The sequence below is a fragment of the Synchiropus splendidus genome, chromosome 1 (assembly GCF_027744825.2).
Source record: "Synchiropus splendidus isolate RoL2022-P1 chromosome 1, RoL_Sspl_1.0, whole genome shotgun sequence".
Classification (NCBI taxonomy): Eukaryota; Metazoa; Chordata; class Actinopteri; order Syngnathiformes; family Callionymidae; genus Synchiropus; species Synchiropus splendidus.
The window spans coordinates 5,952,082-5,964,161 of record NC_071334.1 but is presented as its reverse complement, the minus strand read 5'-3'; the positions used below and the strand labels follow the sequence as shown (position 1 = coordinate 5,964,161).

The window sequence follows — 12,080 nt, the reverse complement described above, 5'->3', positions numbered from 1 at the left end:
GGCTGCGCAGTGTGACACATATTCATGTGATGTGATGCCTGATTATTGTTCTATCCAAACGCCTTTCCAGACCAATCCACATCTTCGTCCGTTATTTAAATTCTGCGCACAGATTTGAATCCATCGATTAAAGTATCATTGAACTGAAGCATACGAGCTTTTACTACAACTCCCAGCATGCTTGTCTGCGACCCCCCAACCCCCGTCCGACGTACCGGAAGCAGCTCCCAGTCCCTTTCACAAATATTTCCTTCACAATAAAATGTATTCGTGGCACTCCGCCCAACACAATAGAACGGTGAGACGACTGTTTTAATTGTTTTTATTTCTCCGCTATTCACCACTATAGACTATTTAAGCATTTAAAAGAACCGTGGGGTTTATGACTGCGACCTCCGATTTTTTTTAAGTTCTAATTATTTTGAAGAAATATTCAGGAAGTAAGCTCTTTTATCTGATTTGACGCGTGTGTGTTTTCCCTCTTTTATGTTTTCCACACACGGTAGGTTTTGTGTGGGAGCTGCGCAGCGTTTTCCCCTCTTGTTGTGGGGCTTTATCGAGTCCTGAGGAGCATTATTTTGTTGGCTGTTTCCCCTCCCGCCGAGGCGACTGAAGGATGCTAGATTGACTCGGCGCTTCCATTCATCCGCCGGCCTCCTGACGCGGTGTACTTTCGCCTGCCTGTCACGCGGAGAGACGCCCGGCCGCTACACTGATTTATTCCCAGACACAACTCCAAGCACGGAACTCCGGAGCGAGCCTGGACTCCGTCATGGATTATGGGCTGAAGGCGAGTCAAGTGGCGGAGTGTCTCCAGAGCTACAGGAAGGATGAGTCCGGCTGGAAAGTCTGCAAGAAATCGGTAACTAAAACGTCCATTTTTCAATGTTACCGACGAACACACTGGACGTTTGAGCTACGCTCGGAATGACTGTGGTTGACAGGCAATATTGAACGAGAGGTATGTAGTTACGCCATTGTTATGTGACGTAAGAGTGTGGCAACGTGTATTCGGAATCTCACGTTTCAGTGCTTTTACAGGATGTTCTGGAAGATAGCAAGCTAGCGAAAGGGTCTTGACTTGACGGCGAAGAATGTGCTGAACTTCTCCAAACGTTGTTTGATTTGAGCAGATTTTCTTTTTGTTTTGTGGAAGCGTTCTGATGTTTGAAGATAGAAGTACATTGTATGAAATAAAATTAACAAGTAACCAAGAAGGCAACATATAAACACATTTAATTTAAAGATAAATCTCAGTGCTATAACTTGTTATCATTCAAAAGTCACTCTTAAAATGTCATTTTCTCTTCACTGTCACCTGATATGTCTGTGGGTGGTTGATGTAGCAGGAAGTAGTGCCATTAAATGGCATCAAATTCAACTGGGACTCTAACCAGAGCAGAGGCTCATTTACTGAGAGAGAGAAAAAACAACACAAAAACAATGCCATGAAACTACAGCAAATTTGTTTCAAATCTGGCAGTGACACACACACATACACACGGTGCCGGTGGAAGGTTTTGGTCCCGCAGTGCATGCTGGGATGTTTCGTAAAAACTTAACCTGGAGTTACAAACATCTCAGCTAAAGTTAGTGAAAGGATTCCATTGGTTGTCGACCATTGTGTTTCAAACTGCTTCGAGTTTTGTTGAATCATTTTATTCGTTGATTTGCAATGAATCATTTATTAAAATTTAGGGGTCAATAACAGGAGCCTTTTTAAATCTACAAAATAACGGAAGCACTAAACATACTCTTAAAAATGCTTTACATCCACAACATTGCTCATGACTTTTTAAAGTCCACTTGGTGATGGATCTGTGGTCCAGAGTCCATATTGACTTCAGAGCTTTTCACTTGACAATAAATGCATCTGAAATCTGACAGCTCTCTCTCCGTCCCAGCTGCAATCTGCCTGAGTTTGAACATTAAATCGGAACTTTTCAGCAATTCCTCCTGTGTGGCTCTTTTACCTCGCTCAGTGGTCGGACCTCGCTGTTCTCTGAAAATCGATAGAATGAGTCTGGCCACTGAACACCATGTTCGTTGGCTGTTGCGCTTTCCAAATTCCAGTCAACAGTGTTATCTGCACGTGTGTCAGTGCTGGAGAGCAGAATCTAAATCAGCACTGAGTAAGACCAATGGAGACGGTTTGTTGACAGGAATGGTGTGAGTTCTAACTGCACAAGCATGTGAAACATGATGTGAAGCAAACAGACCGAGGCAAAAGAGGCTACTTTAAAAAGGGAAGTAGCAAGAACTTCTCTGTCACTCTCCACAGTTACTGTCATGGCTGTCGGGTATCATTACAGTTCCTTAGCTTAGCTTTAAAGCCAACGTTTTCATGGTGTCTCAGGTCATGACCTTGACCACCGGCGTGCATTGACTTGATGTTTGAGCCAACCATGTTCCTCGCCTTGTGAAATGATGTGGCCCTCATGTCTTGAGTTTGATACTTGGGTGATCAGAGATGTTTGTTGTTTTGAAGTTTCTGTCCATGACCTTCGAGCTAAAGACAACCCGCAGCTGTAACTGAACAGTAATCCATGACCGGGCCCTTGAGACCCGGAGTATGAATTCAAGTGATCATGAAAGTCAACAGAATATTCTAACCCATCTGCACGAGTTGAGAGTATGTTTCTTGTAGTTCATCGAGACTCCTGACTGCCTGAGTGGACTGAGAGGCGGCCCTTTAATAAAGGAGTAAAACCCATCAGTGCTTATTGATGTTGTAGCATTAGCGTGCCAATCCTTAGTCAAGAACTGCTATAGATGGTTTTTGTTTTGTCTTTTTCCTCAGAATGATGTGGTGGTGTCTTGGAGGCCGTCGTCAGAGTTCCCTGGAAACGTGTAAGTCACTTCTGTTTCATTTTCAACATTGAGACAGTAGTGTCTGTCACGCTCTGGTCCAAATGTCGCCCAGTTTGAGAGCCAAGACTTGTATCTGAGCTGGCGCCAGTAGGCTGACTGTGCCGTGGTGACAACATCATTGGTTTTCTGCTTCCAAAATCGATTTATATATATATTGGGGTTGTGCGATGTGGACCTGAAAAGTTAACGCGATACATGTTTTTGGCAATAACAATAATTAACACGTTCTATTCCATGTGCTGCACACTACAGTCTCTGTTGAAACTGTTTTCCAGTCTTCAACATCATTATTTGTTGATGTTTCAATATAACAGTGAACTAAGTGCAGAGATGAGAAACTCAATGTTTCAGGTCTCTGGTAGAAGCCGCTGGTGTCTGACAGGCTGCTCTGCCAGCTTTATTTAGGGGTTAAATGGAGCCGTCTGTCTGCTGTATCTCATGTCTCTGAACAGTTGACTTGAACTATGGAGCAGTCTGGACACATTTCCTAGATGCTACTGAAGAAACATTAGAAATCATGTGAAGAAATGATCATCTAGTCATATTCTATTCTCCAAATCATGATACAAACTGTCAGTCCTTTGTCTTGTGTGATGAAAAACCTTTTCACAATTCTCTCTCCTAAAATGCTTGTTTTCCATGGCCTTATTGAAGATGTCACTCATTCTTTGAGACTTTAGAATTTGTTGATGGTCCCTAACTGATGGCGGCTCATAGCATTAGCGTTGCCTGTGAGAGTGTGTCCACGATCAGTGAACCCTAATGGGGACGTGGAAGAGGACGCCGCCGCCAATATCCAACTATTTTCACCTTGGCAGCGGGAGAGCTGCATGTGTTGATGTGAACCAAGGCAGACGAGCGCATCAGAGAACCTATGAGGACCACTCCATCTCATCAAATAAACAGGGATCCAGAGACTCAGAGTCGACCAGTGTCATGGTCAAAGGTTCCCTGGATTAAAAATAAGTTTAAAACTACGATGGTGAACCAAAGTCCACCACACTCTCCACAACTGTCACACGCTGGTGTCGGCTGTCAAACGCAGCGGAGCTGGAGAGCGCGGCGCGCTGTCACAGCCTCGTCATGTTCATATATGCTGGTCCAATGCAGCAGATGTGTCACGGATTTATCGTGGAGATTGTGTTTGGTGGGATATTGTGTACGATAAGTTATCGCCATCCCTAAAATATATAAATTGGTCTTAGGTCTTTTCTTTAAAAAAAAAAAATCATTTTTTCACTGTGTTGATGTTGAGATGTTCCTCTACCAGTCTAGGCCTCAATACACCTTCAACACTAACCCGTGCATTGTTGTCCTATCACACTTAAAAAACATAAACATCACTATGCATTCTGACCTTGCTCTGGTCAGAGTTGAGCAGATCTGTGTCCTTGAGCAAGACACGTTACTTCTCTGCAGGTTGCAGAGATGCAGGCTGATTTAATTTGGTTGGGATGAGTGTGACTCAGCCAGGGAAAATCTGCTGTGGGCCTTTGAACAATGGGGTTGCAGCTGGCTTACGGGTCGAAGCAGAGGCAGCCATTTGTGAATAAGCTGTTGCCATAAACCTTCCTCTTTTGCCTTTTTATCTTTGTGCTAAAGACGGAGGGCGAATGTGATGTGACTCTTGGGTCTCCTCAGGTACAAGGGCGAGGGGCTCATCAGCGGGAGCCCTGCCAAAGTGTGGGAGTGTCTGAAGCCAATTCCCAATGGCCTTCGAGTCAAGTGGGACAACAACGTGAAGAAGTTTGAGCTTCTGGAGAAGATTACAGAGGTGGGCATGGAACCCGGCTCTCCCCGTTGGACTCGGTAGTGATGGGTGGATGAGGCTTTATGAAACCGTGTCCTCATGTTCAGAGGCCACTAGATGGCGCTCTTGGTTTAGAAATGATGTGAGGTTTCATTGAATGAGTTGTTCAAGTCCAAACATTTCACCGCAGACAGCGCCATCTGGTGGCCTCTGAAAATCAGGACAATGTTTCATGAAACCTCACCTACCATTCACTAGAGGATTGTAGTTGGCATTGCCTTCATCCTTCCAACGTGGCTCTCTTGCCCCTCCCTCTATCGCAGGACATCACCGTCTGTCGAACCGTCACACCCTCGGCAGCCATGGGCATCATCGCGCCGCGAGACTTTGTCGACGTCATTTTAGTAAAGCAGTATGAAGATGGGACCATTTCATCCAACGGTGCGTAATGATGAGTGATTCTATGAGCGTACTGATCTGGTACGTCTGGCTCTTATTTGTGTATCCTCCAACCAAAATACAAACAACTGTGACCTGTTTCTTTAGTGAACCCATTGGTTACCATCCTGTCACCACCAGTATGTATTTAAAATTCAACTGAAACTTTACAGTTTGTAAAATTGAGTGAAAGCTCATATGGAAGCTTCCCAGTCCTGGTGTCAAGCTCAAGGCCCCGGGGCTGAATATGGCCTACAGGCGCTAAATTAAAGTTGTTGCAGATTAATGTTGCTGTAGTGACCAAAGAACCGACATCATGACATGTCAGAAATTCAACAGAACAACTTACAAAAACTTCCACAGACGGAAAATGAAAGTGCGGACTTGAATGAAAAGTGGTGGATGTTTGTGCTTCAATATATTTGGTGTTATGAGTGTTTGGTGAAGGTGGACAAACACAAAGATAATGATGCTTGACGGACGGAACTGCGGAACTGAGAAGGAGCAAGACAAAGAGAGCAGAGTTGGCAAACACGTTCGGAGTGTGTTTACTGTGATACAAAGTCAGGCGGAGAGGTTTTTCATTTTGGTGTTGAGTCTCGTTGAAATCCGTGCTACAGCAGCGGATTTGTATCGACAGTGACTGGAGCACAGCTCTGCACCTGGGAAATGATACCAGGAATCCCGGCATATATTGTGCACAGGAATATTAGCCCCAAACACTGAATTAAAGAAGGAAAACAGATCTTGTTCCTACATGAGCCACAGTGGTCTGTAAGCCGCAGGTGCAGTGGTGCTGTCTGCGCCGTGGAAAGGCTGCATGAGGATCACTTCTAAACTAGTTTGGAAAACGGGCTCCAGCATGGAGACTGAACTGGAATCATCAACTCCTCACATCTTTTATTGACATTAAAGCGCTCAAAATGTGTCCCAAGTTCCGACACCACAGCCGGTCTCAGCTGCTGCTTCTCGTCTCCGCTCCTCCAGGAGATCGGCTCTGTGGGCGGAGCTGCAGACACGCGGATGAAAACAGCGCATTTTGAGCGCTTTAAGGTCAATAAAACACCTGTGATGTCATGGGTTTGATGTGACCAGGCTCAAAATTTGGGCAGCATGAGGCTCTTTCACTGTTTTACTGTTTAAGGTGCAGGGTTCAGACTACAAGAAAAAAGTAGCGGCTTATACTGCAGAAATTGCGTTAATCTGTCAACATTAGCTCAGTTTTGACAGTCGACACCTTGTGCTCTCACTGATTGTGTTCTGTGCCACACAGCCACCAACGTGAGTCACCCCGGGTGTCCACCTCAGTCAGGCTTCGTGCGAGGATTCAACCATCCATGTGGCTGCATCTGTGTCCCAGTCTCAGGGTGAGTTCACACGTCACGCCGAGTGTTTGTCTACATCTTTTATTTTGAAGGATTCTGTCACTCAAACGGGCTTTTCACCCTGCCCACTTTGTCTCTGGTGGCCCCCTGCTGGAGGCCCCGTGCCCCTGCGCCTCAGGCTGGTTTGTGACCCGGGAAGTCATCATCTGCTCGACCGCCTTGTTTCTCTGTCAGCTCAGATGTGAAGTGATGACAGACGGCTTGAACAGAACGTGTTACACACGTTTCACAGCCCCAACTAAACATGAGCCAGTGTTTTCATGTTTACTGTCGAAGAAAATGGCGGAAGCACAGCGCATACGGCGAACAGCCCCAATATATCCAGGCTACTCTCACAGCAAGATTGATAGAAAATGACCGGCATGATGTCGGTCGATTTGTATCAGCAAAATACAGATCCAGATCAATAACTTGTGAAAAATCAGCATCTTTCCAATGACTGGCATCAGCTAACACAGTTAGAATCCAACATTATTAATTCAAGTAAATCTGCTGATCAATAAAATCAGGCTGAAAACGCCTGAGTTATGAGGCGCCTGAACACTTACGCTGTGCCGTTCAGTGACTCTTGACTCGTACACACAATGTTCTGCTAGTTGAATGAAGTTGTTCTTGAGAAGTGTTGAGCTCACACTTGCTCCCCAGACGTCATGTTAGTGTGGAGTCTCACTGCTGGCGTAGTTGATGTGGTGACTAGCATTGAGTCACCTGAGGCGAGAGTCTCACACCCGGGATGAGGAGCAGCTCTCCAGGTGAGGTCAAGCCTGCAGCTAAAACCCGGAACGGACTTTGTCTCCGGGTGCTGACTGCTCCATATCCAGGGTTTCTGCTGCATATGACCTAGTGCTGAGAGCCGCCACGCCTTCAGAAAAATGGTCTTTTTTTAAGGATGAAATCTCAGCTGATCAAACGTTTTATTACCAAGTGGAAACATCGAAACAATATGGTAACATATAGCACATCATGGAGGTGGACTTCAACGTGACGGTTTTCGCCAGTTATTCGTGGAAAAAATCCTGAAACAAACATAATGACTGAAGTCTGTTGCTCGTGGAACTGCAGTCCCACATTCCAGCTGGACGTATGATTTTTTTTATTTATTTATTTTTAACCACAGTTTCAAAAAGTCCTGGTGGAAACCCTGTACACCAGAGGTGCGCAGTTACATTTTCTAAAGGGCCACATTATAAACTGTAACTGTTGCGAGGGGACATCATGCCAAAAGAAAAGCGGCCATGACTACGAAACCTGATGGAAAAAAAATCTGAAGTAACAAGGACAAAATGAACCATAAAAGGTTCAATGGAAGCAAGGATATGAAGAAGTGTAAATATGGCATGAAACCTGTTAAAAATCATTTTACATGCATTTTATTTGAATAGAAATCACTATAAAACTATGGACCAAACATCGAAGCTGAAAAGGCAATTTATTTCAAAATGTATTTAGAATTTTCTTTCAATGAATTTTGAGGAAAATAGGAAAAAAACAAATGAAAAGGAGGAAGAAAACTTAAGTCATGAATGTGTTGTATTCACTGTTGAAGTAGTACTGGCTAAACTGGATAAAAAATGGCAGAAATTGAGTCAGTTGTATAGCTCCAGTGTGAACTCCTGAGGGCCGCAAAACATAGGCAAAGGGCCGCACATGGCCCCCAGGCCACACTTAGCCCAAGTCTACTGTAGGTGCTACTTAGTGTTAGTTTGGCCGTCTTATGGATGCATGGATTTACCCGTGGAAGAGTCTGGAACCTTCTCTGCTGGACACCAGCATGACTGCACATCTATGGGAATCCACTTGCTCTGACTATGGCTTTTCATGGTTCTTCTCCAGAGATTCCACCAAAACCCAGGTCTTCACCTTCTTCCAGACCGACCTGAGTGGCCTCCTCCCACGCTCTGTGGTCGACTCTTTCTTCCCCTCCAGCATGTCGGAGTTCTACAGTAACCTGAGCAAAGCGGTCAAATCCCTCAAGGACTTCTGACCCTGCGGAGACATGTGGACGACTCCCCCGCAGTGATTCTACCAGTCCCTTTTAGATGGTCTCTACTCCTCATGGCAGCAACCAAGAACGACCTTCTATTTGACCTTGAAAGAACCAAGATGCATCCTCTCAGCCCAAGACTCCAGAACAGCTGTGGTTGTTTCCTCTGCTTCTGTATCGTGTCGCCCAACCCTTGATCCATCACTGAAACAAGGACATGGACATGAAGTTTACCAAAGATGGCTGCTGGTTCTCCTCGTGACTTAAGCAGAGCTTTGGGTTCCGTCTGATGAGTCTCGGTGCTGAGAGGAGTAAAGAGTGAGAAGGGGACTCCAGATCAGTGGAGTGGAGCATCTGTTAAACATGCATGTTGCACGAACCTCCCTACAGTTGATGTCAGAGAGAGAGTCATTTCTACAAGACCCGCTCATACCTCATGCTATCTGTGTCGCAGTGACTCGCAGTGACCCTCCATGTGAGGGCAGCAGCTGGGCTTCTGTCACACTGCACCAGTCCTGCAGACGCTTTTTTTAACAATTGTGTCAGTGAGCACTCAACCATTCATTCTTACTTTGGAAACATGGCCCATTCCTCGGCCTCCAGTATCTTAGGCCAGGGGTTCTGAACCTTTTTGATCTTGAGGCCCGTCTTTCCCAGAACAATTGGACCCGGGGCCCATTCAATAGAACTGATTCATTCCTCTTGATTTCATCTGTGATTAATAACCACACTCTACTGACACGTAAACAAACCAAAACCCTGTGAAATGACATGAAACCATGTGTTCAGAGCCAAGATATTTGTCATGGAAAAGTCCAAGCAGCAGCAGAACCAGGTGCAAGTCATGTTCATCAAATTAGCTAAAGAAAAAATGGAAAAAAATACACTTAATGCAAACTGTTGGGAAAATAGGGAAAAAAATCGGAATAAAATAAATATAATAAAACCATGTCTAAATATTATAAAATAAAAATGACATGTTTTATTCACCAAAGAAGATATAAATGTAAATGAAAGTATGGCCATAAAATATTCCAATTAATTTTCAAAACTGCTTCAACAGGTGCTTTCATGAACAGCTTTTACCGTTGGCGGCGCCATCACTTTCTTTATCATTTTTTCTTGTCAAGAACTTCTCCATAGTTGGTAACTATCACAGATTTGCAGCCGTCAAGTCAATGCAGTGACTCACTACTGCCACCAAACGTGGCTCATGTATTAAAACTGAGCGTCTCTCGGCCCAGAGGTGTGAAACAAGAAATCTTTTAGTGTCCCTCGAGGGGGCGCCCGCTGCCCAGGGATGAAAAGTCATGTTGTCTGACACTGATTTTGTTTGTACTTAGAGAAGGTCACATGATCCAGATGATCTGAATTTTGCATCCAGGCAGTTCCAGCATCTACCTTCTCTGCCTGTGGTGCTGTGAGCCCCAGAGTCTTGCTGGAACCTGACTCAACAGTGGCTCCTGGGCAAAGCTTTCCTAGCGTGGGACATCAGATGGGAGCTGAGGCTGGTCTTTGCCCTCCGTGGGGCAAAAGCTGAATCTACATTTTCAATGGCTGAGATCCAAATCACATCATGGAACTGTAGTTTTTTTTTACAATTTTTACATTATATAACAGTGTTATAGACAAACCCATCCTCACTCCCATGGCGTCGTATACTGACGTTGGGGAAGTGGACCTCTGCGTCCTATACTGACGACAAAGGAGCCTTCAGCATCACGTGTTCAACCATCAGTGTTTCCATGGACTGAAAGAACGTTTTCCCCCCTGCGTGGCATCAACGGAGGCAGTGAATACTATTGGCTGGTCAGTTGCTGTCTATCACGCCATACATGGGTCTGCTCCTTAGTGACAGCAGGGAGTCAGTATAGGACGCAAAAGTCACCTTTCCAACGTCAATATATTGCAGCACGGCAGTGAGGATGGGTTGCTTTATCATGAGCGTGACCTGTAGGAAGGTCTGCAGCACTGTGAACTACTGCAACATTGGGTCATATTCCTCTAGAATCAGTGTCGCTCGTGATCGATGAGCTGAATTCCTGACTCAGCAGCACGGAGCCTATGTTCATAGTCTCCTGTGTGGGACTGAGAGCCAGTATTGTGTCTCCATATACCTCAACAAAACAAACCAGACTGCTGTGTAAAGCTTCACACTATCATGGATACTGTCTGTGGACGTGCTGACCCGTCTGTCCAGCACCTGCCCGGTACAAGCGGCCGGTCAACTCTAGAAAAAAAACCCTCCTTCCTAGACGTACCAGAGCCTCGATCCTTCACCAAGCTTTAGTCCCGGGACTTTCGTAAGAGACTTGACTTGCCTTCGAACCGAGGTCGTGTGTAGCTCATGTTTTTAACTGTGGATGGAACTGCATTGTCACCATCTCCATCGTAACAACATTGACTCGGTTTTCTGCCCCACCTCCAAAAAAAAAGCCTTCAACTGGTTGATGTGCTCCTCAGAACATCGGAGAAGTTACTGACCTTGATCAGGAACAACTGACGTCTGGTCACCTGGACCAGTCACTCACTCCAGGTCTGCCACATAATTTAGGGTTTTTTTCTTACAAATCCCAGGTTTCTGAGGAAAATGTCCTTTCAAGTGTCATGGCTGACCTGTATGAAGACTGACTGAGTAGATCTGACAGCCTCATCTTTTATGTAACTGTGATAGTCAGTCAGTGTTGGCCAGGATTTTGACCTTGATTTTGTTTGTCCTTCTGTGTCCATGTGTGACTGCCGTGGTAGCAATGTGTTCTGGTGTAAGTGTGAGCATGTCTCGATCAGAAACCCTGTTGTGTTTTAAACTTCAAGAGTTGTGAGATTGATTTTTTTTTATTAAAGTAATTTTGTCTCTGCCTCAAAGGTTGGACTGGTTTCTTCTCATTTTCGCTCTTGCTACGTTCTAAACCACAAAAGCAGACTGGACGTCTGAGATTTGTCTTCTTCTTTACCTGATTTCTCTGGCATATTGTGTGAGAAAGAGTGAGAGGTTGCACTGTAACTCCAGATCCTCCAGTCGGCACATGTCTTCAGGTCAGTGCCTTGTGAGGTACAGGGGTCAGTGGGAATCCCAAGGCTCATGGACCCCAATTCCACAGCACATTACAGCATGGTGCGACTGCCTGGGATAATGTCAGGCTGCACCACCTCCCCTCTGGCCCTTTACCCTGCCAATGGCATGAATAATTCAAGCCTCCTGGTGGGTGGTTGGAGGGGAACGCCTGAAGAGTGGGCTGCGTCAGAGCAGCGGACTGACTAACTCCAAGCCAACGACCATTGTGTTTCGTGCCACTTAAATCTGGAATTGAACAGCTCGATCCACTTCCTGAAGCGGTCACATGGTACGGTACAGTTCGAGGCTTCGACCGTCTTCAGCTAGGTCATTAGAGCATTGCTGTTCATATACTCGGTCCACACTCTGAAGGGTCGACACAGCGAACACATCAGAAGTTTGGGAAAAACACACAACTGACGATGTGTGGTACTGGAGCCAGAGTACCACCAGGTGAAGGCCAGTCAGTGGCCGCTCCACCAGTGCATAACAGAGCTCCACAGCTGTGGGAAGTACGCATGGATGTTTACACGTATAAATACAATGTAAACACTGACAATGACCTCACCTGTTGGGAGGAAGTGATTCTTCCAAGAA

At 45.4% G+C, this 12,080-nt stretch overlaps 1 protein-coding gene across 1 annotated transcript; it reads left to right on the top strand.

Moving 5' to 3' along the window:
• Nucleotides 1-476: 476 nt before the first annotated feature.
• Nucleotides 477-11,286, top strand: stard5 (StAR-related lipid transfer (START) domain containing 5). Its single transcript, XM_053869497.1, has 6 exons — nt 477-862; nt 2,801-2,850; nt 4,513-4,645; nt 4,945-5,062; nt 6,333-6,426; nt 8,278-11,286. Exons 1-6 carry the CDS (start codon nt 773-775, stop codon nt 8,426-8,428), a joined length of 636 nt encoding a protein of 211 aa, XP_053725472.1. The 5' UTR covers nt 477-772; the 3' UTR covers nt 8,429-11,286.
• The last annotated feature ends 794 nt before the right edge of the window (nt 11,287-12,080 follow it).

Excerpts from the sequence above, each read along its gene's own strand:
- stard5 (XM_053869497.1), top strand. The coding sequence starts at position 773 with ATGGATTATGGGCTGAAGGCGAGTCAAGTGGCGGAGTGTCTCCAGAGC. Across the intron at positions 4,646-4,944 it reads TTCTGGAGAAGATTACAGAG|GACATCACCGTCTGTCGAAC; the intron begins GTGGGCATGGAA and ends CCTCTATCGCAG. Across the intron at positions 5,063-6,332 it reads TGGGACCATTTCATCCAACG|CCACCAACGTGAGTCACCCC; the intron begins GTGCGTAATGAT and ends TGTGCCACACAG.